This window comes from Trichomycterus rosablanca, chromosome 6 (assembly GCF_030014385.1).
Source record: "Trichomycterus rosablanca isolate fTriRos1 chromosome 6, fTriRos1.hap1, whole genome shotgun sequence".
Classification (NCBI taxonomy): Eukaryota; Metazoa; Chordata; class Actinopteri; order Siluriformes; family Trichomycteridae; genus Trichomycterus; species Trichomycterus rosablanca.
In genome coordinates, this window is record NC_085993.1 from 39,425,216 (window position 1) to 39,452,691 (window position 27,476).

Genomic DNA, 27,476 nt, shown 5'->3' on the forward strand with positions numbered 1-27,476 from the left:
ATCATTTTGTGTAAACATGGATATTACAAAGCTCTTAATTAAATCGCAGGTTAATGACTATGCTTTAGGGTGTAACGGTCATTACCACACATAAAAGGCACCATAGGTAGTTCAATCTTTTACTTAGAGCTTACTTAGAGCTTGGTTGGGTATGACGACTTTGATTCCTCATACGGTATGGATTTTTTTCATTTTTACTGCCATACTGTAGTACAGTTAATTTTTAACAGCTGTAGACTACAATAGGCTGCAAGTCATATGAAACTGTTTGTTACGGTATAATCAGTGGAGTCATACCTCCACTAATTATACCATAATGGTATAACTGTGCACTTCATCAGTGGTGACTGCGAGACTGCAAACGTTGTTTTATTTGTTAAAGGCAGAGCTAAGTGTAATTGTATAATACTTAAATATTATATTAATAATAAACATTGTATATACTCCACCTGTTTCACACGTACTGATTCCATCATATATTGTGTCATTTTGTGCGGCCAAGCAAACCTTATCGTACTCAAAATCTTCACTATATACATGGTTAAATTAAAATGTTTTATATTCTATGTAAATATGACAGTAAAATCAGCCACAGACACAAACAAAGTCCCAGTCATACAAAAAATAAAACATACCATAATATACAGTAAAACCATCAGAATACTGTGATACAAATTATTGGTCATACTGCCCAGCCCTAATTTTACTCTTTACTTTATCACTGGTGTGCCTACATGGTAGTATTAGGGACTTGTATGCATTAAAAGAAACTACATGACTAACATCCTGAAGCTCCAGCTGATAGTATCATGAACACAAACATTCATATTTACAGTGACGCTTTGTTTAGGAAAAGAAAACAATAAGAGCAACTGCCAGAACCTTCCTACAGTTACACTGACCCAACTGTTCCATTTACTGCCAATATGCAAAGAGGATGTCACTTTTATGCAATGCGATCATGTTCATAAAGAAGACAAGTAAAACATGTTTAAACAATGGAGGAAATGTGTTATTACAACTATATGTATATATAGGTCAAATGCAACTGGAACACCTTCTCTAGGTGTTGCCACATTATAGAATAAACATGCTTCCACAATGCACTATTTAAAGCCCTGAATAACCATATTTAAACTGTACTGAAGCTATAGAAAAAGATTCTCTCATGCAGACTGTAAGGTAGATCTCCACTTCTTAAATCCATTAAAACACTGGAAGCTTATTTTTCTTAAAGAATTATATAACATCCCACCAGTAAGCAGGACTTTAAGAAACATTCAGCCCCTCAGGTGGTGCAGTGGTAAAAAGATTAGAGGAGTGCCATCCAGCTGTGCTGGGCGACTACATGAACAACGATTGGATTGTTGTTAATACAGGGTGGGAAGCCGGAGAGGGACCACATAACTGATGCAATTACAACCTCTGCTGGCTGGTTGATGGTGCCTGCACAGAGTCTGAATAATGTGGACAGGGTGTGGCTCTCCATACACAAAGCTGATCTGCATATGAACTCGCCTCGTGCAGGTGAAAAGATGCAGTAGGCTACTGCACAAGTGTCACCTTAATCAGAAGTATGGATCACCATCAGCAGAGAGGAAGCGTAATGGAATCGGGTAATTGGATACGACTAGATTGGGAGGAATAGCATAGGGACATGCACTCCCTAGGAATCTAGATAGTTTTTAAATAGTGACCGTAATTTTTTTGATAATTGACAAATTTATAACAAAATATTGTCAACGCATAGGCACCCAGGTGGTGCAGCGGGATATTCCGCTGGCACACCAGCACCAAGTTTCTGAACTCCACGGTTCGAAACTCGGTGTTGCCACCGGTCGGCTGGGCGCCATCTAGCAGGCATAATTGGCAGTGCCTGCAGCAGATACTAATTGGCCACCGTATCTACAGGGTGGGGCCGGACTATGTGTGGGTGGGTGGGTCTTCATACACTGTGTAAGGACCCTGATTGGCAGAAGAGACGCCTGTGCAGAATGCATGGGCGAGAAGATAAAATGCATTAAAAAAAATAAATAAAATATTGTCAACGCATCAAACAATTCTAAACTGACCACATTAATATAAAAATATACATAAATAATTAAACTATGCATTTAAAATAGAGAATGGTTTGAACATATTTATATTTAACATGTGACTGCACATGCCACATGCCACAGGCTATAACAGGACAGTGACAGAGATTTTAAGGTCATTGCAGCATTGCACAGCCAAGAACCCAACTCTACCCTTAAGACATATCCATCCGGTCTAAGCCAGTTCGGATGCAGAAAATCATTGGGGCATCATGTAATTAAAAAATTACACATTATATAACACTGAGTGACAATTTAACAGCGCCCATGTATGCTCTTTATTCTCATTTATTTAATATCTTTCTTGCTGGCTAAGGTCTTTAATGGGTCGGTGTTTACTCCGCATTTGTGATGGGATGATTGTGGCTTGTGGGTGTCTGATCTATTTGTCCAAAACGATGGAATATTCACATTTTCAGAATTTAGCAGACGCTTTTATCCAAAACGATCTACAGTACTGTGACAGTACATTGTCTAAGCAATTGATGCTCAAGGGCCGAACAGTGGCAACCTGGCAGTGATGGGGCTTGAACCAGCGACCTTTTGATTACTAGTCCAGTAGCTTCACCACTAAACTACAACTGATAGAAAGTAATTTACAATTATGACTGAACAGAATTTGAGCAATTGAGAGTTAAGGGTCTTGCTTACAGGTCCAACAGTGGCAACTTGGCAGTGATGGGGCTTAAACCAGCAACCTTCTTATTACTAGTCCAGTACCTTAACCACTGAGCTAACCACTGCTATTAGAATATTATCTGAGAAGAAGTGTAGAAGTGAAAAGGTCCCGGTGGTTTACTCCACCAGATTATCCTACAACCTCATAACTGTTATGCCATGAATGTTAGTGACATCACATAACCAGGAACATTAGGGACGTAACCAGCATGCAGAGGAGTAAGTATTTCAATAAAGAATAAATCTAGTATTTTAGTCACCTTTAGAAACACAGCTAGCTTACAGCCAACCATACACAGCCCTAAAAACTCAGCCACTACCAGTCAACTGAAAAGAAGGACTGGTCGTCGGACTTCAGTCAGCTCCCCTTCAGACATAGCCAATCAGGTCTATATGTAGAGCCTGACCAAGAGATAGCACAGCTGTGAATTCTAACCATGGATCCCAGTGGTAATGGGCTAGCGTAATTTACCGCTACATTGCCAGAGTGCCTGATGTGAATTATGACTAAAGTGACATGGCTCACAAAAAGTGGCAGATAGGAGGTAAGGAAAAGACCCCCTGTTAAGGGCACAAGCCAACACACCCAATGTGCATTGCTTCAAGTGTTGGATCTAGTAGTATAGGCCATTTAAATGGTCTCCACAGTCGCCAAATCTGAATCTCACACCTATGGGATGTGATTTAATGGGAGGTTTATTGTGCTACTGTTCCCAGATGCAAAAAACATTCAGCCTATTCAATGGAATATATTGAAAGTATCACATGGTACATCAAGTATAGGCAGCAGTCTGGACTACCAATCAGAGAGTCGAGGATTTAAGCCCCCACTTAGTAACTGGGATGGTATAAACTGCCATGTACAATCATGGTCAGTTTATTAGTCTTAAATGAATTTTGATAGAAATTAAATAGTTCAGATTATATGAATGGATTGGGTGGATGAGGTGAATGGGGTTATTGGTGAGGGTAGGGATGTATAGTAGGTGGGTATTAGTGTGGTGGGGAGACAGGAGATAGGATAAGAAATCTCTGTAAACATACTCAGTATTTCTGAACTAAATGTAAGCCATGCAGTATGTAGAGCATTGAATTACCTGACGCAAACACACAGGGATCCACTGCCCACCAAGTCAAAACTACATTGTTAATAACTGGCCTGATTTCGCTGTTGCAGACAAAATCGTTCATCTTAAAAGATTTTTTTCTCTGCTTTTGAATGAAGATCATTCATCTTGAAACTCACAACATGACATGCTCACCGGCGGCCAATTAAGTTCTGCTGCGACCAAAGAAAGCTAAAGAAAAATATTCTGGAACAAAATCGGACATTGTGACCACTGCTCATTCACCAAATAAGAGGATGAAAGAGGATGATTCAGATGTCCTCCTTTAATCAGCCACAGACAGCTCCAAATGTCCCTTATTTACTTTTTATACACCATAACATTCTCAAAAAAGAGAAAGAAGACAAAAAAAGCAAGAGAGAGAGAGAGAGAGAGAGAGAGAGAGAGAGTTTGTTTGTTTATTTGGATTTTAACGTCGTTATACAAACTTCATGGCAGACACAGTAGTTACTCATTACACAAGATTCATCAGTTAAATATCAAACACAGTCATGGACAATTTAGTGTCTCCAATTCACCTCACTTGCATGTCTTTGGACTGTGGGAGGAAACCGGAGCACCCGGAGGAAACCCACGCAGACACGGGGAGAACATGCAAACTCCACACAGAAAGGACCCGGACCGCTCCACCAGGGAATCAAACCCAGGACCTTCTTGCTGTGAGGCAACAGGGCTACTCACTTAGCCACCTTGTCGCCCAGAGAGAGGGAGAGAGATTAAATGTTTTATTAGATTCTTAATGGTGCACTGGTTGATGTGTCGTTGCTCTATTATTGTATTTATCCTCACTGGATTTTCAATTATGTATAATACTGTACTACTGAACTTATCATTCATGTATTCATTTCACATGTCAGGGTTAAAAAATAATACAACAACAGAGCTAGTACAAAAACAGCTACAAGCAATAAATTGATTACTCTTGAATCCACTAAATTAATCAAACAACTACTAGTTAACCAACTACAACTAACAATTAAATCTAAAAGTTAAACAACCAATCCACCATACAATTAATTAATAAACTAGTCTGTTGGTCTACCAACTCATCACATCAATAAAGACAACTAAAATAGCAGTTTTGTTTTTCTATGTAAAAGATATGTTTGGGTCAAACAGCCAATCAATTACTTCATCCAATGTATTAAACCAAAAATCTAACCAATCAGCCAATCAATCAAACAGTCAATCAAATTATCTTCATCGAATGATTCAATCTACTAGTCAATCAAGAAATTAATCAGATCCATTAAGTCAATTAAATCCAATCAGTCAAATTACATCAATTCATTAAATTACGTCAACACAACAGCCAACCAATGAGCATGATGAGGCGATAATATAATTGTGACTGTGACTGTGGGCTGCGTGATATGTACAGACATGTGATGTACAAAAACATTGCTGGATATTTAGGTATCAATGTGATTAAAATACAGAATTGCTTTGGATAGCCGTACATTCAGAACCTAAAAAAGGAATAACCAATCAAAATTAACGTTTGTACTGTCTAATCAATCCAGAGTAATTCCAGCCTAGGGATGCATATTTTGCTAATTACTTTTTACAGATAACTGACAAGCTTATAACACCTTGTGACAATATAAAACACATCAAGTTTCAAATCAACAAGTCTTTATGCTTTAATGTAAAACAGTGTGGTAAACATAATGAACATGATGCAGTAATGTAGAACAGCAGGATAAACATAAACACCACGAGCCAAACCAGTTCAGCTTTCTGAATGTAGATTTCATTATGATCTCTAACTAAACAAGCTAATTATATTAAACAAAGACACAGTCTGTTATTAAAGTGTTTCCTGACAGTAGTATCGTAATGATTTTAAGATGATGAGCAGAGTTCTACCTTTAAACTGAGATTGATTAAATAACCCACATAATTGTTATAAACAAATGTTACACCCAGATCCACGTGTTTAAACTCAACCACAACTTTAACATGAAGTCAGATATGATAAAAATTCAGTTAATTGTGCAGCTCAAAAAGAATAGTCCACCAACCAAAAACATCCAGCCAACAGCGCCTTGTGGGCAGCGTCCTGTGACTACTGATGAAGGTGTAGAAGATGACCAACTCAAACAAAAGCAACAGATGAGCGATCTTCTCTGACTTTACATCTACAGGGTGGACCAACTAGGTAAGAGTGTCTAATAGAGTGGACAGTGGACAGCACTGCTGTGTCTGATCCACTCATACCAGCACAACACACACTAACACACCACCACCATGTCAGTGTCACTGCAGTGCTGAGAATGATCCACCACCTAAATAATACCTGCTCTGTGGTGGTCCTGTGGGGGTCCTGACCACTGAAGAACAAGGTGAAAGCAGGCTAAAATGGTATGTAGAGAAATAGATGGACTACAGTCAGTAATTGTAGAACTACAAAGTGCTTCTATATGGTAAGTGGAGCTGATAAAATGGACAGTGAGTGTAGAAACCAGGAGGTGGTTTTAATGTTATGGCTAATCGGTGTATAGTGCAGTTCCACAACCAGAGCAAAAGAGATTATTATCGCTCAAAAGCCCTAAATACTTGTATTTCTGAAGTGTAATCCCAGTTCCTGCTAATGTACTCAGTGCTATCGCTAATCTGCTAACAGAAATCAGTGCTAGTAGCAAGGATATGGAGGGAGGATACACTCTCACTGTCACACAGCATCAATGATGCATGAACACAAGCAGCGGCTTAACGTTTAGCGCTACAGAGGTCAGCATGAATGCTGCATTATTAACACACCTTAGACGAGTGCCAACACTAACAATCATTAATGCTAACAAAACAAAAAGCCTAAATAGCTACAACAGGGTGAATAAAGCAAATAACATTGATTTACGTGTGTGACTAGTACCAGAACTCACAACCATACCAATAATGCTAACAAATAGCTCAAATAGCTACAGCATGGTAAATTAGGTAAATAACACGTTTTCTGTTTATTTATGCAAGTATTGCCAAAACTCACAACCATACAACTAATGCTAACAAATAGCACAAACAGCTACAACATGGTAAATTAGATAAATAACAAGTTATTTTGTTTATTTACATGTGTGACTAGCGCCAAAACTTCCAACCATACCAATAATGCTAACAAATAGCAAACAGCTACAAGATGGTATATTATTTAAATAACATATTTTCTGTTCATTTATATGTGTGATTAGTGCCAAAACTCACAACCATACTTTGCTAACAAATAGCACGAACAGCTACAACATGGTAAATTAGGTAAATAACACTTGGTTCATAAAGTAAAATGTTGTTTTATGTTTATTTACATGTGTGATGAGTGCCAAAACGTATAACCAAACCAATAATGCTAACAAATAGCAAAACACTTAATTTACAACATGTTTGTTTGTTTATTTTTGTGTGTGACTAGCGCCACAACTCACAACCATACCAATAATGCTAACAAATAGCACAAACAGCTACAACATGGTGGTTAAAGTAAATAACATGTTTTATGTTTATTTATGTGTGACTAGCGTCAAAACTCACCATGCTAACAAATAGTACAAACAGCTACAACATGGTATATTAGGTAAATGACACGTACAGTATCTTTTTATTTATGTGTGTGACTAGTGCAAAAGCCTACAACCATACAACTAATGCTAACAAAACAAAATGCCCAAAGAGCAACAACGTGGTGAATAAAGTAAATAACATGGTTTTTTTTGTTTATTTACATGTGTGACTAGTGCCAAAACTTACAACCATACCAATAACGCTAACACATAGAACTAATTGCTACAACATAGTAAAATTGGTAAATAACATGTTTTTTGTTTATTTATGTGCCAGAAAAGTTGCTTCTTTATTTTAACATATCATTTAACAAATGTAAAACGTTTATTTTAGATTTAAAATACAATGTTAAGAATGAACATAATGCAAATGTGCATAAGGATTTTTTAAAAATAAATAAAGAACTGCTATAACATAACATATGTACAATTAATAATTGTTCTAAACAGTTTTCAGGTTGCCACGAGAATTTGAAAAGCCAGTCTGGACCAATAGAAATAATAGCCAGGACAGGGGTAGCTGTGGTAGCTCAGTGATAAGGGCTCAGGGTTATAAATCTCAAGGTTGAGGGTTCAATAACCAGCTCTGCCAAGCAGTAAATGTTCAGCCCTTAAGCAAGGCACTTAACTGACCGCGTTCCAGGGGAACCATATATTGGCTGACCCTACACTTTTCACCCTAGGTTCAAAACAAGCTGGAATAGGTGGGAAAAATGTACTGTATATGCTAATAGTACAATTTAATATTACATAAACACAGTAAAAATTTTACATTGCAACTAAAGTAGTGTTAAATATTTACTAGATATCAGAAATGTGCCAGGCATGTGTGTGTGCACATGTTAGTGTGCGTGTGTGTTGGGTGGTATATATCTGGCAGATGCATGCACTGAGGTCTATAAAAAGCCAAACTACACTCAAATATCATCTCCATTTACAAGGCTCTGCCAACACACACACATACACACACACACACGCACACAGACACCTCTACCCAAATAATATCTGGTCACGCAGGGTCCAATGCTTTTGAACCAGTAGCAACACTTCACATCAATAAAGCAGCTTATTACTGTATAAAAACAGTTATGTACAGTGACAGGAGGCAAAGTGACTTATTGGGGGCTGCAAAGTAGGTGCAGCAAAGTTTACCTTGTTACCATGTACATTAGGAGCACACTACATATGGGTTTTGTTGAACCTTATTTAACAGACAAAACTACAAGTATTTTCAGTGGTCTCACTGACCTATTTAACTGTATTTTAAATACTGTAAATATCAACAATATAGAATATGAAGAATATGATGCCTTAAACTTCCAGACTGTGTTTTAAACCACACACTAGCATACTAAATAGTGTGTATATTCACTAATGCTAGAGTTGAATTACCACACTATGCAGTACAATAGTATGCTGCCTAAGTAACTTCATTATTACAGTACAATATTTTTGTTTGTTTTGAATTAATTGTGCATTTAATAGCTGAACAATACTGTAATGCTGTCATGTCTTTGGAAATTAATTTTGGTTTAGTACTAGCTTACTATTTCAGGTTCATTCTTAACATTCCACTTATACAAAGGTGGGCATTTCAAAAAAGACCAAGCAGCGACAGTTCTGGATAAAAAGGAAACAAAGTGATAGACACATTTCTCTGTTTACGTTGGTTACAGCTAAATTCTGGCAACATGCTCATGAAGCCAAGAGATAAAAACTTCAAATCTGCAATGCCTACAAGCAACAGGTGAACTGTGACATTACACAAAAAATTGCTGCCAGTATGAATGTGGGGTAACATGTACATGGATACTAGGAATGGCCAGACATGAATGTTTTTACAATGATGAGTTACTATATAATCATGTCCACCACATTTAATCTAATAAACCACATGATTTTTGTGTTTATGGATTCAGATGCTGCCTAGCGCCCAAAAACAAAAGCATGTTCACAGGTTAAGTAAGCAGATACCAGTTTACTGAAATACCTGCTGCAGCAACTTTTGTGTAAAAATGTGTGTATTGTTACACCCCTATTGGTTAGCATACAGAAAATTAATACACATAAATACAAATATTAAACATTTGTTTTTACAAATTATAAACCAACTATAAGAAATGATCCTATACTTTTACAAAGTCCGGATTGTTGTCACTTATTTTGCTATACAAAGTCTTAGAACTAAAAGATTTTACAGCATGCATGTTGCATTTAATATGGTGTCAGTCAAAGCCTGCTGTGAATTTAATCAACCAACGTCCAGTTTTTATTTAGTCCGATAATTCAATAAAAAAAATTTTATACAAAATATGCAGCTTGTATTTTGTCAAATGGAACCAGTAATAAAAATTGAAGACCAGTTGGCCATATACTCACATCTGTGTCGGGTCCTTTATCGGCCCCAGGGCAGGAGAACGTAACGAACTCATGGCAGCGCTTATGGACCACAAAACAGCACACTAAAAGAAAGAAATGTACAAAGTTCGGATTAGAGGTATTAGATATTCAACTCAAAACTGAAAAGCATTTAATCGCATGATGAAGAAATTAGAAAACAATGCTTGTTCATCAGTCTTTAAGGCCTTGATATGAAGCCACATTCAATGATTAAACCATGAATTCTGCTCACTATCAAAAAACTCTGAGGGCGACAATACATCTGTCAGTTTGTGACCTAAAGCTTAAAAATAATTGGTTATGCAGCAATGATCCAAAGCACAGAAGCAAGTCCACTTCTGAACGGTAATAGTAGTCCTTACTTGAATCCCATTAAATTGCTGGGGCAAGACCTTAAACTGGCTCCTAATGTAGCCGAATTAAAACAATTCTGCAATGAAGAGTGGGCAAGAATTCCTCCACAGCTGTGTAAAAGTTATGTAAAAAGAAGGTGACATGGTGGCTAAGTGGGTAGCACTGTCGCCTCACAGCAAGAAGGTCCTGGGTTCGATCCCCAGGTGGGGCGGCCTGGGTCCTTTCTGTGTGGAGATTGCATGTTCTCCTTCTGTCTGTGTGGGTTTCCTCCGGGAGCTCCGGTTTCCTCCCACAGTCCAAATTGGAGATACAAAATTGTCCATGACTGTGTTTGACATTAAACTTGTGAACTGATGAATCTTGTGTAAGAAGTAACTACCGTTTCTGTCATGAATGTAACCAAAGTGTGTCAAAACATGACGTTAAAATCCTAATAAATAACTAAATAAATCTGATGGTGGAGACATTAGAAAACAATGACTGTTTATCAGTCTTACTAAAGCTCTGATATGAAGCCACACTCAATAAGGCTTTTGCTTTTGGACCACATTGTGTAAATTCTATTTATTTAATTTATCCTCCAGGCCACCCAAGGAGGATGGGGGTCCATGCTGAGTCTGGTTCCTCTCAAAGTTTCTTCCTGTATTTTAAGGGAGTTTTTCCTTGCCACTGTCACCCTCAGCTTGTTCAACAGGGGTTTTTGGTCTGTTGGTCCTGGATTCTGTAAAGTTGCTTTGAGACAATGCCCATTGTAAAAAGTGCTATAAAAATAAAATTGACTTGAGTTGACTTGTCATAATTGATTGAACCATTAATTTAGAATAAAAAAATTCTGAAGGAGAGTGTCCGTCTGTCAGTTTGTGACCTAAAAGCTTAAAAGTAGTTGGGTTATGCAGCAGGACAATGATCTACAGCACACAAGCAAGTCCACTTTGAATGGCTTAGAACATTATAATAGTCCTTACTTGACCTTAAACTGGCTCCTAATGTAGCAGAATGAAATCAATTCTGCAATGAAGAGTGGGCCAGAATTCCTCCACGGCTATGTAAAAGTTATGTAAAAACGAAAAAGATGTGTGTGTGTTTTCTTTTGTGAGGGTTTAGTGGCTAATACACACAGAATACATACAGTATTATACTGTATATTACATACATACAGCCCTAAAGGTTTTTTCTTGTCTGTTTTCCTCTAAAAGCTGGTTGTATTTTACTCTCATTTACAATGATCTTGTGTCACAAAAAGTCTGCTATAGCAATAAAATATAATTCTATAATATTAATACAGAGTCTTCATGTAAACAGTGAGCTTTAATCTGCTCTTGGCGACACTAGGCAGTATAAGGTGCTCAGTCATTAAAATGCAATATTATGTTTATAGTAGAAAATGTCTCTACTCGGCACATGCAGGATGAATGTTTATGATTATGTGGTGTATATGAAAAGCAATATTTTACATTATATGAATCTAAGCAGCACTATGAGAGCAGTAAATCTTAGAAAATCTCATGAAGCGCTTTTCTGTTCTGGTTTTATCTTTCTGGTGGTTTACTCCAGCGGCTCTCAAAGTGGGTGACGCGACGTCTGTTCGGGTCTGCTGAACATCCACACTAAATCTTTATAAAACCGATTGTAAGAATTTAATTTGTATTATGATTAGGTAATAGGAGGTGGATTATACAACTGTTCTGCAACAGTGAGGAGCTCCACATCTGCAAGAGTGAAAATAAAATGCTTAACCAGTTTTATGTAGTGCTCCTTAACCCATGTGACTATATTTATCACAGGGGCATGATGATTTCTCATGCATTGTTCTTTGATGGCTTGAAGATCACACACAATCAGTCATGGTTTCCATTCCAACTAGGTAGGAGTGGCTAATAGAGTGGACAGTGAGTGGACACGGTATTTAAAAACTCCAGCAGAGCTGCTGTGTCTGACCCACTCATACCAGCACAACACACACTAACACACCACCACCATGTCATTGTCACTGCAGTGCTGAGAATCATCCACCAACTAAATAATACCTGTTCTGTGGTGGTCCTGACCACTGAAGAACAGGGTGAAAGGGGGGGCTAACAAAGCATGCAGAGAAACAGATGGACTACAGTCAGTAATTGTAGAACTACAAAGTGCTTCTATATGGTAAGTGGAGCTGATAAAATGGACAGTGAGTGTAGAAACAAGGAGGTGGTTTTAATGTTATGGCTGATCAGTGTATTAGGTCTTAATAAACACAATAATAATTATAATACAATTTTTTGTATATATATAATTTACACTGTCTTAATAAACATAATTATAATTGTCTAAATAATAAAAATAAGTAGAATAATAATTATAGTATTAATAATAATTGCTTATAACTTCTGAGATGATTATATGATTAGTATAAAACTAACAGTGTCCTTGGAAGGGCATGTTAAAGAAGGCTAAGAAAGAAAGAGCACAAAGTTCCAGAAACTTGTGGAACAATGTAGACGTCAAGGCTGTAGGAGAGATCCGACAAAGCTTTTAAAAGTAACACAGCTCACTGCTGCATCAAAGCAGCAGAGAAAGCCGCTAGGTGACATATTTAGCTGCTGGAATATAAGAAGGGGCCTTATCAGCCCTCACTGATGCTGAAACACCTTTTAACCCCAGTTACACTACTGTACACTTGCATTCCAATGCATTTCGTCCAGGTAAAGTATAACGCGTCTAGATGATAGCAGATAAGCAAATATGAAGAGCGCTGCCATATTAGCATACGGTGAACTGGGGAATTATTTACAGGGGTGCTGGAACCATAAAAAGTTTGGGAACCACCGGCCTAATGCATATCTTTTTTCAGGATCACCTTAGAACCTACACACACACACACATACACACATAATTCTTGTGTTCCTTTGTTAGTCAGACTTTATTTACGCTTATTTCGCAGGGTAAACATGGACACACCCGAGCAAACACACTCATATATCACATATCCTGGAGCAGCCACACCACAGCACAAGATCACAAAATTAGCCAGTCACTCCATATGATTAGAAAGTGAAAATCAAACAGAATTTATTTGCAAATAAACATTAGGAACAAACTATCTTTTACAATGTTTAACAATCGCAAAATTGGGCTGCTCAGTTCTTACAGAAGCACTGCTTATTGTTTGGTAAATTTTTGGACCGCTCAAAGAAGCATTTTGCCAAAACTTTTAGAAAAACCATTGTATATATATATATATATATATATATATATATATATATATATATATATATATATAATATATACTGACAAGGCATAACATTATGACCACTGACAGGTAAAGTGAATAACACTGACTATCTCTTTAACACAGCACTTGTTAGTGAGTGGGATATATCAGGCAGCAAGTGAACATTTTATCCTCAAAGTTGATGTGTTAGAAGCAGGAAAAATGGCCAAGAGTAAGGATTTGAGCGAGTTTGACAAGGGACAAATTGTGATGGCTAGACGACTGGTCAGAGCATCTCCAAAACTGCAGCTCTTGTGGGGTGTTCCCGGTCTGCAGTGGTCAGTATCTATCAAAAGTAGTCCAAGAAAGGGCGCTCAGGTGGCGAAGCGGTAAAAACACACGCTTGAACCAGAGCTGGATCTCGAATACATTCTATCGACTCTCAGCTCTGCCTGGCCACGTGAACAACGATTGGCCTGTTGTTCAGATGGGCGGGACTAAGTCGAATGGGGTCTCTCTCTCTCATGACTGGTGCAATTACGACCTCTGCTGGCTGATTGGTGGCGCCTGCACAGAGATGAGGAAAGAGTGCTCTTAAGGTGTGTCTCTCCATACACAATGCTAAGCTGCACTGCAATCGTGAAAGTGTAGGTGATAAGATGCATACAGCATGCTGCCCACGGGTCGGAGGGGGCGTGGGTTAGCTTCGTTCTCCTCAATCAGATCAGGGATCGGCATTGGTGGAGAGGAAGCATGATGCAATCGGGCGATTGGACGCGCTAAAAAGGGAGAAAAAGGGGAGAAAATGCATAAACAATATATATATATATATATATATATATATATATGTATATATATACATATATATGTATATATAAAAAAGTGGTCCAAGAAGGAACAGTGGTAAACCAGCAACAGGGTCATGGGCGGCCAAAACTAATTGATGCACATGGGGAGCAAAGGATGGCCTGTGTGTTTGGTCCAACAGACGAGCTACTGTAACTCAAATTGCTGAAGATGTTAATGCTGGTTCTGATAGAGTGGTGTCAGAATACACAGTGCATCACAGTTACAGGATTGTTTTGGCAGCAAAAGAGGGACCAACACAATATTAGGAAGGTGGTCATAATGTTATGCCTGATCAGTATATATATATATATATATATATATATATATATATATATATATATATATACTGTATATATATATATACTGTATATATATATAACTTCTGTGATGATTATCTATCAGGATAAAGCTGACAGTTCCATAAACAGTAATCTGTATAGAATTTTTACAGAGTTTTTAAAGAACTTGTTTTGTTTTTAACAACATAGTGTTAATATCTGGGTGGAAATCTGGAAAAACACAATTTACAGTTAAACCAATGTGATCAAATTAAGTGCATCATAAGCTGTAAAGAAATCACATGTAAAAATCTTTTTTTTTTTTTAATTGGGCTCAAATTGTACACATTCACTGCCTGATGCAGCCCTCCTTATTTTATTCCAAGCTTTGGAGCTGACAAGTGAAACTCCCAACAACCATGCTGTTCGACCACCCGCCCTCCCTCAGACAGCCAATCATGTCTGTGTAGACACCCGACCGGCCAGTATATAAATAACCATGTAAAGTAATATAGAGTTGTAATTCATATAGTGTGTGTTTATACATACGCCTGTTCACTCACTCATGTGCACCTACAATTAATTTAAAGCAGCCAATTCAAGTGGGAGGAAAGTACAGCTCCAGGTGAACAACTCTGATGATTCCATTGTGATTTTAATACTGATTTACAGAGTGCTCAGGGTTCCTCCAATGTTTTCAACCAACCTGCAAACTCCAGCTCCCATAATTCTTTGGGTTCTTCCCTGGAATTCTAATAAATTTCACTTGTATGTATTTGTGTATACAGTAAGTCCTCGGGTTACGGCGGACTCAACATACGGCGTTTCGTGGTTACGTCGCCATCTCCTATAAATTTATTAAGAAAGTCTTGTTCCGTCATTCTGATGTACGCCGTTTGAGGCGTAAAAACAAAGTTCGCACGGGAACTAGTTGACGAGCGGAGCGGACGAATACGTTATTTTTACTGTTTCACTTCATTACTGTACTGTGTATGTGCTCCATGTGAGTGACAAGGGTGCTTATGTAGGTGGGTTCCGACTTACGGCGAAAATCGCGTTATGTCGCGTCCGTAGGAACGGATCTCCGACGTAAGTCGAGGACCTCCTGCATATCTGTTTAGTTTGTTTTGTTTTTGTGAAGTATTGTACCGATTAGTTTCATGCGACGCAGCTCCTAAAGAGTTATTGGCATGACATATCTTGGAGGAAGCACGTGCCAGCCATAGTCTTCCAGATCCGCAGCTTGTTACTTTCCTGTTTTCTTTTTCATTGTTAAACTTGTTTATGACCTGTTCTGTCTGTCGTTTTTAGATTTTGGCTTTTCCCTAAAACTTGTACGGTTGCTATTTTGTTATTAACCTCAGCTTGCTTTGTGACTACTCTTCTGTTTGCCCTTTTGTCTCAGCCTTCCTCGACCAGCGTAGGGGTGGTGCCAGTGGCATGATTCCAGCGGGAGAAAACTGGAAATGACTAGACTGGAAACACATGGGAAAGTTGGGGGGGGTTAAAATGAAAATACAATCAGAGTTATGGTCTAAACTAAATGTATGATTGGATTATAATGTTTGTGATTCTAATTTTCCAGCTGTTATTGTACAAAGAAAGAGTTTCCAAAAGTGCACATCTGCAGGGTCGGGACACACACACACACACACTATAATGTTTTAGTGTGTAAACCGGGGACCCGAGGCAGTTTGTTACCAAGGAAACAAGGCGGCCACCAATAACAATCAATAAGTTAAAGCAGATCTCACACTGCACTGCAGGAGTTCAGACACATCCATTGTTAACAGGTGTATACAATCAATTCTAAAAACAAAAAGTGCTTTCAATTTCATTCCGACAGTTTAGGAAAAGCGCTTTCCTGTTCCTGAAAGGTCCATAAAGACATGGTTGGACGGGTCTGGAATTGTGAAATTCCAGTGGCCTGCACTAAGCACTAAAATAAACCTACTGAACACCTTTGTCATTAATTGGAATGCAAACTACAAGACGGGCATTAAACTCAGAGATGCTCCTTCACTAATTCCAATAGTTCCACTCTAAATCTGTGTGGAAAGGCTTCACAAAAAAGTGGGCAACTACATATTAAAGCTGGATTGAGATGTCCAATGTACTTTTGATGTTTAGCCTTTAAATTTGTTTATTTATTTATTTATTGCGTCATGGTTCCTCTCCACTAATGCCGACCCTGGCTCTGATTTTGAAGAACAAAGCTAACCCACGCCCCCTCCGACACTTGGGCAGCAGCCGTATGCATCTTGTCACCTACACTTGACAAGTGCATATGCGGATCAGCACTGTGTATGGAGAGACACACCCTGATCACCTCTTTACTCGTCTCTGTGCAGACGCCATCAATCAGCCAGCAGAAGTCATAGTTGCATCAGTCATGAGAGAGTCCCTATCCGGCTTAATATTCCACCCCTATATGAACAATAGGCCAGCTGGCAGCTGGCAGCTGAGACTCGATGCAATGTATTCGAGATCCCAGCTCTGGTGTTCCAGCGTGTGTTTTTACTGTTGCGCCACCTGAGCGGCCTTTTAAGTTTATATTAAGTAAAAGGTTTATATTAAGTAAGTCTGGGTGGCTTGAGTGGCGCATCAGTTTGAAGTGCTAGCACACCAGCACTGAGATCTTTAGCTCTCAAGATCGAATATCAGCTCACAAATTCCGGTCATTCCTCCATGCAGGCACTGCCAATTATGCCCGCTAGATGGCACCCAGCTGACTGGTCGCAATGCAGAGTTTTGAACCAAGGAGTTCAGAGTCTCTGTGCTGGTGTGCTAGTGGAATATCATGCTGATATATATAAAGCTGACAAGTGTAACTCCCAATGGCCAGGCTGTTTGGCCACCCACCCTCCCTCAGACATTCATGTCTGTGTAGACACCCATTTGTGGCTCTGCTGGATGATTGATGGGTGATTCACGGATAATAGTGCAAGACACTCTATGCAATTCTGCTGTCTATAAGACCCCATATCTGGCAGGTAAAAAAAACAGTGACTGCATGGTTAGGGTAGGGGATACAAAATTACTAAGTGGGAATTGGATATGACTAGACTGAGAGAAAAGGCACACAGTCTGCATTGATCAGAGAGGACAGAGTTATTTGCAGCTGATGAATGCAAGTGCTTTCAGATACAAATCACCCAGCCAAGAAGCAGCGGTGGTGGTAATCATTATTGGATGTGCATCGACAAGCTAAATGGCTTTCAACAACAAAGTAAATGAAAAAAAGAGAAAAACCCAAAAATGTTCATACCCATTGTAAATTTTAAGACTAGATGAGGGCAGTGGCGGCCACATCTTTACATCAACCAACATCAAATGCTTATGGAGAGCTCTTACTTATACAGCAAAGCACAATATCCTCTCTGTATTCATTCAATGCTTATATTAGGACCAGACTGAAAAAATAAAGTCACAGACTCATCATTAATTGTTTTTAAAGCAGCTTTTTATGTTAAAACTAACAGGAAGGTTTATTCTGGTTTTATCCCTAACCCTGGCCTTATAAATGCATCCCTAAAAAGCAAATATACACCGACCAGGCATAACATTATGAGCACTGACAAGTGAAGTGAATAACACTGATTATCTCTTCATCATGGCACCTGTTAGTGGGTGGGATATATTAGGCAGCAAGTGAACATTTTATCCTCAAAGTTGATGTTAGAAGGAAAAATGATCTGAGCAAGTTTGACAAGGACCAAATTGTGATGGCTAGATGACCAGGTCAGGTGTTCCCAGTCTGCAGGGGTCAGTATCTATCAAAAGCGGTCCAAGGAAGGAACAGTGGTAAACCAGCGACAGGGTCTGGCCCGTGTGGTCCGATTCAACAAACGAGCTACTGTAGCTCAAATTGCTGTTAAGTTAATGCTGGTTCTGATAGAAAGGTGTCAGAATACACAGTGCATCACAGTTTGTTGTTTAAGGGGCAGCAAAAGGGGGACCAACACAATATTAGGAAGTCGGTCATAATGTTATGCCTGATCGGTGTATAGTCCTACCTTGTTAACTCAAAATCTTTGAAACTCAGCGCCCTTCATCGAGAAATTTGTACCCCTAAACTCAGTGTTTCTCTTAAGCATGACAAACATGCAATATAAAAACAAAGGGGTAACCGCTAGGGCGCATTCACATGAGAAGTGGCAAAACCGCTTTTGCGGTTCTGTGCCGTTGTTTCCTATGGCGTGTTGCGGTGCCACTTGTGTTGTGGCACACAATTTTTTCGTGAGGTTTTATTGTATCTTTTATCGATTTTAACTAGGGCTGTCAAACGATTAAAATTTTTAATCGCGATTAATCTCAGAATTTCATATAGTTAATCGCGATTAATCGCATTAAAAAAAATCTGTGTAAATGTTATAGAAAACAAGGATTTTTAAGTGAAATGTTACAATTACAATGGTGAACACATTTTATGCTAAATGTACTAATGTTAAAAACTGCTGGGACAAGAGAAAACTGTAAGGGAGTTTTATTCACTCACATACTAGGCAGTAATACTATCCAGTGGTTTAATGGACGTTTCTACACGAACTGAGTGTGTTTAGACTAGGGTGGCCAGATTCATAGTAACAAAAAGGAGGACATTACACCCCAAAAAGCCGGACATCTTATTAGGAACAGGGGGACATGCTACTGCAACACACAGAATGAATCCAGAACCCATATAACAGTTTTTGACCAATTTAAGCAAGAATTATATAACAAATGACTGTTTTACTCACTAAATGTTGTGTCTTTTCATATTTAGGTCCGTTCATCGCTGCCTCAAAAGTTTACTTTTTGGCATTTTCACCGCGTTCCTGATCATGAGAGCTGAGTGATTGACTCAGGTAGCGCGGTGTTTACAAAACAGAGAGGGCGGGCGAAATTCAACCACCCAATCACAGACTAGCATTTAGAGGGCGGACCTTCTCCGATTGGCCAGTGGTAGCTCTATAAGGAGTCAAATGAGGCTGTTAAACCAATGAAATACAAAGCATTTGTTTCGACATGTACCTGAGCCAATGGTAAATAATATTGATCAAAAATGAAACCAGTTCACTCCAAAAGGAGGATTTTTAAGTGTCCGTCCTAGCGTTACGTGAATGGAGGACTGGCAGCTTCTTTATTATGCAAGTGCATTACTACGACACTACCACGCTCGGTAACATTATGTTAACAAACCGCAAATAAAAAACGGTGGCAAGTCCGACATTAAAACGTTTGTTCTACCAGTCAAGTCTCAACATGAACTAGAATTTGCGTTAACGGCACTAATTTTTATAATCGCGTTAAATTGAGATTGCGTTAATGCGTTATTATCGCGTTAACTTCGACAGCCCTAATTTTAACTGTTTTTTCAATTGTACTTCAGTGTTTTATATTAAATTTGTGTTTTCTTCAGTGTTTAAGTGTCAAAAACAACCCCATTAATTTGCATTATTCTAAAACAGTGGTCCCCAACCACCGGGCTATTTATTACCGGGCCGCACAGAAAGAATGAATAATTAGAGTTCGCTAGAAAAGCAGTTTTCACTGCTTCTATTTCGGGTGTTATTGTCTTATTCTCACCCCCAGGTGGAAGCAGCATCTCGTTGAGGCGAAAAAGCTCATTTTACATCGTTTGTGAGCAATATTATTAAATTCTCCCACCACCGCCGGTCCGTGAAATTATATCGTATATGAAACCGGTCCATAAAATTATATCTTATATGAAACTGGTCTGTGGTGCAAAAAGGTTGGGAAATGCTGTTCTAAAATATATCCATGGACTGCATTAACAGGTTTCCCATACATCCTTATGGAAAAAAACTCAACGTCTTTTAAACTTGACGCCACTCCCAGAACCAACTGATGTCGAGTTTCAAGGCACCACTGTAAAAGACATTTATACATTCTAATATGACTGATTCAGCCTCCTTAATGACTGCAATCCATATGCTTATATTTCAATTTGATAGTTTACAGTCAGTTGAGCAACACTGTACTAAATCTCAGCTGATGTACTACAACAGTCAGCACTTCTGCAAGTGTAGATTATCGATGTATTAATGTCAACATCAAGAGTTCAAAGGTCCACACCAGAGATGGGGACTCGAGTCTGCGACTTGAGTTCGAGTCGCATGTAAGTCGCACACACAGCGACTTCAGACTCAACTCAGACTCGTTTCAAATGACTCGGACTCGACTCGTGACTCGCATAAAATGACTTGTGGACAACAAAAGTCAGCAACATTAGTTACATGTGACAATTATATATATATATATATATATGATCCGACATCATTCTGATCGTGTCATTTTCTGCTCTATAATAAAGATCCACCCGTTTTAAATCATAACGCACCTAATGGGTAAATGTTGCAGCCAGCTTCCAGCATAGTAATGAAGCGTCGCTCCCTACTTAATATGGTGGAATACCCTACGTGGTGCACTTCCCAGTAACAGATAATGTGAATGGAACGCTCCTACAGAATTGGCGCTAATATTTGTAAGAACTGCTTTCTGAACCAATCAGACCTGATTTTAATTTTTAGTAAGAAATGCTGTTATTTGCATGTATTTAGTTTGCAGCGTCACACAGATGATGTGTCAGTGAAACGCTTGATTGGCTTTCTAACGAGTTTGTGTTTTACTTCACAACCGGGAAAAGTTTGGAGGTTTTTAATTCTAAGCACATTTACAAAATAATGGATTATATTCCTAATGGGACACACGGTTATAAATGTAATAGCATCTGGAACAACATGAGCTAAGGTAAGCAGTATTATGGATTTTTTTTGCTGTGTTTGGGATTTTGGCCGCTGTGCGGTAATTTTCAATGAAAACAAAACGTCAGTTGAAGCTTTTAACTGGTACCTAGGAGAGTAAAGGCATGAAGTAAAACGGCAAAATACAGTCGCTAATCTGTTGTTGTTTTTATCTGAACGTACATATTATTTGTTTATTTCTACGCTACATTTCCAATATATGTTTTGTGTATATTATATTGACTCGTGACTTGACTCGCCTAAAGACTCGTGACTTGACTCGGACTCTAGCCAAAAGACTCCTTACTTGACTCGGACTCTAGCCTAAAGACTCATATTTTGTGACTCGTGAACATCTCTGGTCCACACAGAGGAGCAGCCATGCTAATGGTCTGATGACATGACGTTTTTCACATTTAAAACTGTCTGGTTTCTAAGCCATTCTTTATACAAGAGCCTGGTGTGACCAGGATTGAACCGCAGTTTGGTAAAAATGGCTCACAGTTCCAGCAGAAGATTTGTGAAAGAAAGGGAGAGGGGTGGAGAACAGAGCGGTTAAATAAAGAAGCTGGTAATGAGGAATAGGTGAAGGTAATTACAGTGTGTGTGAGTACTTAATGAGAACTGTAAGATACGATCCACATAAGGAAACTAGAAGGCATAGAGGATCAAACACACACACACAGCCCTTACCCCTCTCGGCTCCAAGACCACGTTTTATGTAAAATCTTAGATCTGGTTCACATATCAGTTTTTACACTGAATATCCTTCCTGACACAATGACATGTGCACTTCCCAATCTCTAGGCTCTTCAGCCACCCCCGAACACTAGCCATTCCTGTCTGTGCAGACACATGACCGGCCGAGAGCACAGCTGAGATCCAGGTTTTGATGCAGTGTACTTTACCCCTGAGTGCCCCCCAAAGCATTGTTAAGTGTATGTAAGCAGACTGGACACATGTCAAACACAGATGTCCTTTTGGATGTTCCGGCAGGTCTGAATCACATATCGTTACATAATCAGCTCAGTGGTTTCCTCTCGTAATTACTCATTACTCCATACTGTGTTCATCTGCTGTCCTGACCTCGTCTGTCCTGTCCTCCCTTAATGACGTCAACTCATGGGGAGACCCGAGGGAACCATGTACACTCTGTGACTAGTCCGTCTTCTAAAATAGCACCGGTGTTACTTCCATGTTGTGAAATATTGCACATTAACATGACAAGCAAATGAGAAGTGATCATACTTAGACCAGTCAAATGGAGAGGTGATTCCTTCTGATGTCATCAGTTTTACCTTATCGTAGGACTGTCCAGTAGGCTACCACTAGAATTCCACTGTCCAATAGGCTGCCACTAGGCTTTCACTGTCCGATAAGCTACCACTAGACTACCACTGTCCAGTAGGCTACCTCTAGGCTACCACTGTCCAATAAGCTACCTCTACACTACCACTGTCCACTAGGCTACCACTGTCCACTAGGCTACCACTAAGCTTCTACTGTCCAGTAGGCTACCACTAGACTACCACTGTCCAAAAGCCTACCACTAGACTATCACTGTCCAGCAAGCTACCACTAGGCTACCACTGTCCAGTAAGCTACCACTGTCCAGTAGGCTACCACTAGGCTACCACTGTCCACTAGGCTACCACTAGACTTCCACTGTCCAAAAGGCTACCACTAGACTACCACTGTCCAATAGGTTACCACTAAGCTTCCACTGTCCAATAGGCTACTACTAGGCTACCACTGTCCACTAGGCTACCACTGTCCACAAGGCTACCCTAGACTACCACTGTCCAAAAGCCTACCACTAAACTACCACTGTCAAATAGGCTGCCACTAGACTACCACTGTTCAACAGGCTGCCACTAGACTACCACTGTTCAGTTAGCTACCACTACACTACCACTGTCCAATAGCCTACCACTAAACTACCACTGTCCAATAGCCTACCACTAAACTACCCCTGTCAAGCAGGCTGCCACTAGGCTTTCCCTGTTAAATAAGCTGCCACTAGACTACCACTGTCCAGTAGGCTACCACTGCAAGACTAATATTCAGTCACTTTTAAACCACATTTTGCATTATTGAACCCACAAAACAACTGCTTTGCTAGGCAGACTTGTAAATGCAGTAAGCTTCATGTTGAGTTAAATAAATCCAAACCAGAGTCAGTGCTAACTTTCATTTATACCGCTGTGTTCTATTGTTTATGCTAGCAATCAACTCAAGACAGGCTGTTACACAGGGCAGACAAGACAAAAAAAACAAAGACAAAATGTGCAGAGAACTTCTCAATCATTCTACAGCTTAATTTAGTGTTCTGAGAAACTGAGAAAGATTGAATTGGCTTGTAATGGCAGAACTTGAAGTGAATTGCTTATTACACAGAAAAGAAATTGGTTTTTAATCTCCAAGCTCTAAGTCCTTACTTGCTCTTGGCCTTTTTGCAAGAGGATGCAAATTCCAAGTTTCTTGTGTGGCCATTTTGAGGTCATTGCTTTGAATAGAACCTAAGAGTTAGAGGCCACATTTACAGGATTTATTTATTTTCCAGTAGGCTACCACTAGACTACCACTGTCCAATAAGCTACACCTAGCAACTAGACTACCACTGTCCAATAAGCTACACCTAGCAACTACACTACCACTGTCCAATAAGCTACAACTAGACTACCACTGTCCAATAAGCTACACCTAGCAACTAGACTACCACTGTCCAATAAGCTACACCTAGCAACTAGACTACCACTGTCCAATAAGCTACACCTAGCAACTAGACTACCACTGTCCAATAAGCTACAACTAGACTACCACTGTCCAATAAGCTACACCTAGCAACTAGACTACCACTGTCCAAAAAGCTACCACTAGACTACCACTGTCCAATAAGCTACAACTAGACTACCACTGTCCAATAAGCTACACCTAGCAACTAGACTACCACTGTCCGATAAGCTACCACTAGACTACCACTGTCCAAAGAGCCACACCTAGCAACTAGACTACCACTGTCCAATAAGATACAACTAGACTACCACTGTCCAATAAGCTACCACTAGACTACCACTGTCCAATAAGCTACAGGTTTTTAGATCCGACAGTTCGTCTTTCTCTTCTCCCAGTTTGTCTCTGCACATGTTCACCTGCCCCGCCCCTCTCCCTCACTGCCCCGCCCCTCTCCCTCACTGAACACAACTCGCCCCTCCCCACCGCTTCACCAGTAAGTCCTGCAGGCAGCGATAGCATGGAGACGGATAAAGACATGACAGAAGCTATCGAAGAGGAGCTGTTTACTAAAAAGAAAAATAATGACTAATTTTGTAATTATTTGGAGATGGTTCGACTTCAAAGTGTCAGATGAGCAGCAGAATAATGTATTCTGTAGAGAATGCCGAAAACAAGTCCAGATAAAAGGTTCCAGCTCCGTGTACCTTCATTCGTTTTTCACTTCAAATCCCAAAGTTAAAAAACAAGAAAACGAGTCGTTATTCGTTTCAAAAACCAACACAAGCGCATGCACGCGCTGACATGCACGTATTTACTTCACATTAAGTGTTGAGAAAGTAATAATAACGTAACGGTGCGTCTCCTGTTGTTCTGACTCTTGTGTTTGTATATGTGATGTGCATATATTTGCTCTATCTGTAAAAACAAATATTATGGGGAGTGATTTCTGTACTGGATGTTGTACGTGGTTGTGTTAGTTTATACTGGACGATCGCCCGACGTCCGACACGTCATTTATTTATTTATCTTCTATTATAGTATTTCTTGTTGTCGGCCAATAAACAACCAAACATTATTAAATTGCATGAACTAACTCTGCAGTAAACAAGGAGCAAACAGCAATTAAACAGCAAATAAAGCTGTTAAATAATAATAAAGTGCATGAAGAAGAACGCTGATTAAAATGCATGAAATGTTGTAATAGTTACACAGTAACATGAACGATTAGTTCTGCCTGTATTACAGAACTGAGTTCTATACAGTAAAAGAAAATATTAATGTAAATGTTAATGTTGTGGCGACATATACATAAAATAATGTATAAAGTCCAAACATGGGGGGGTGGGGGGTTAACGAGGGGTTTACTTTAACGGGGTTTTACTTTTAATGTCACACAAGCTCAGCCGGAAACCGTGTCATTCCAACATCTTCCCTACACACTCGCTCCCTGCGCCCTATAGTACACTTAACATTCTTAAAGGGCCAGACAATATATTTGTAATTCACGTTAGACAACAGGAGATGCCTTAGAAAACAACTTTTTTTTTTCTTAGAATAGCTCTTTTTTTTTTTTTAAGCAAAAATAATTCTTGTGTGAAGCTTCCCCAGTATGAATATTAATAAAAGTGCCTGTAAAAAAATTGGAACATGTAGCTTTGTCTCAGAAGTGTCTTTTTGTTATTACCTTATGGAATAAAAAAATATCGAGATATATATCGTATATCGCCATTTAGAAAAAAATATCGAGATATAATTTTTGATCCATATCGCCCAGCCCTACTACCACTAGACTACCACTGTCCGATAAGCTACACCTAGCAACTAGACTACCACTGTCCAATAAGCTACCACTAGACTACCACTGTCCGATAAGCTACCACTAGACTACCACTGTCCAATAAGCTACACCTAGCAACTAGACTACCACTGTCCGATAAGCTACACCTAGCAACTAGACTACCACTGTCCAATAAGCTACACCTAGCAACTAGACTACCACTGTCCAATAAGCTACCACTAGACTACCACTGTCCAATAAGCTACACCTAGCAACTAGACTACCACTGTCCAATAAGCTACAACTAGACTACCACTGTCCAATAAGCTACAACTAGACTACCACTGTCCAATAAGCTACAACTAGACTACCACTGTCCAATAAGCTACAACTACACTACCACTGTCAAATAAGCTACCACTAGTATGTGTGTAAAAGACTTCATTGAGTATAATTATCCATCCATTATCTGGAATATGCTGCCCCACTGTTAGCCTGACATTTTGAGAAAGAGTAAACAGGGTAGAGGAGTAAACAGAGGGGTAAAAACAGCCTGACAGACAATGACAGACAGTGCCCATTTATTGCCAGAAACCATCTGACTTGTGGCAACGTAGTTGTTTGTTTAAATCTGGAAGACTGCCTGAGCTGTCGAGGCTGGCATTGTGTTCGAACCCATGATACTGAACTAATCAGAAGAGAACGTGTTATTGCCAGCAGACTAACACTTAGCCATTGTCCAAACTTCAGGCATTCTGGCCTAGGCTGTGTGTATGTGTTTTGAGGTCATTGCTTTGAATAGAACCTAAGAGTTAGAGGCCACATTTTCTGGATTTATTTATTTTCCAATAGGCTACCACTAGACTACCACTGTCCAAAAAGCTACAACTAGGCTACCACTGTCCAATAAGCTACCACTAGGCTACCACTGTCCAATAAGCTACCACTAGGCTACCACTGTCCAATAAACCACTAGGCTACCAGTGTCCACTAGGCTACCACTAGACTACCAGTGTCCACTAGGCTACCACTAGACTACCAGTGTACAATAAGCTACAACTAGACTACCACTGTCCAATAGGCTACCACTAGGCTACCACTGTCCAATAGGCTACCACTAGGCTACCACAGTCCAATAAGCTACCACTAGGCTACTACTGTCCAATAAGCTACCACTAGGCTACCACTGTCCATTAGGCTACCACTAGACTACCACTGTTCAATAGGCTACAACTAGACTACCACTGTCCACTAGGCTACCACTAAACTACCACTGTCCAATAAGCTACCACTAGGCTACCACTGTTCAATAGGCTACCACTACACTACCAGATCTGTGCATTGATGAGAATGAATTAAGAGGCCTTCATGCCTTCAGTGTGTGCAATCGGGGAGTGAATTTAGAGTTTGCAACTTAAACCCTTTGAAAAATTAGCCAAGCAAAATCTTTTTCAGTTCTAAGTGATGCCCAAAACAACCCAATTAAATTGTTCCTAATTAATTTTAAAACATATTGAATCAATCACCAAGCATAAGCCATTAATGACCGTATAAATGTTAATAATCATATGACATAGCTAAACACTCTCCTGGGCTAAAAGCGTCCAACTGTGACTGAGTGAAAGTGCTTCAGGATCTAAGTGGCATGCCAAGCAGCCCTGGCAAAGAGTGCAGAGGTGGGTTGG

General features: G+C 39.4%; 1 protein-coding gene across 1 annotated transcript in view; it reads right to left on the minus strand.

Moving 5' to 3' along the window:
* Positions 1–27,476, minus strand: part of prkcaa (protein kinase C, alpha, a) — a 157,566-nt gene that overhangs the window by 93,009 nt on the left and 37,081 nt on the right. Inside the window, exon 3 of the mRNA XM_062997819.1 lies at positions 9,838–9,920. Coding sequence (XP_062853889.1) covers positions 9,838–9,920 — 83 coding nt within the window. The remainder of the gene's footprint in view (positions 1–9,837; positions 9,921–27,476) is intronic.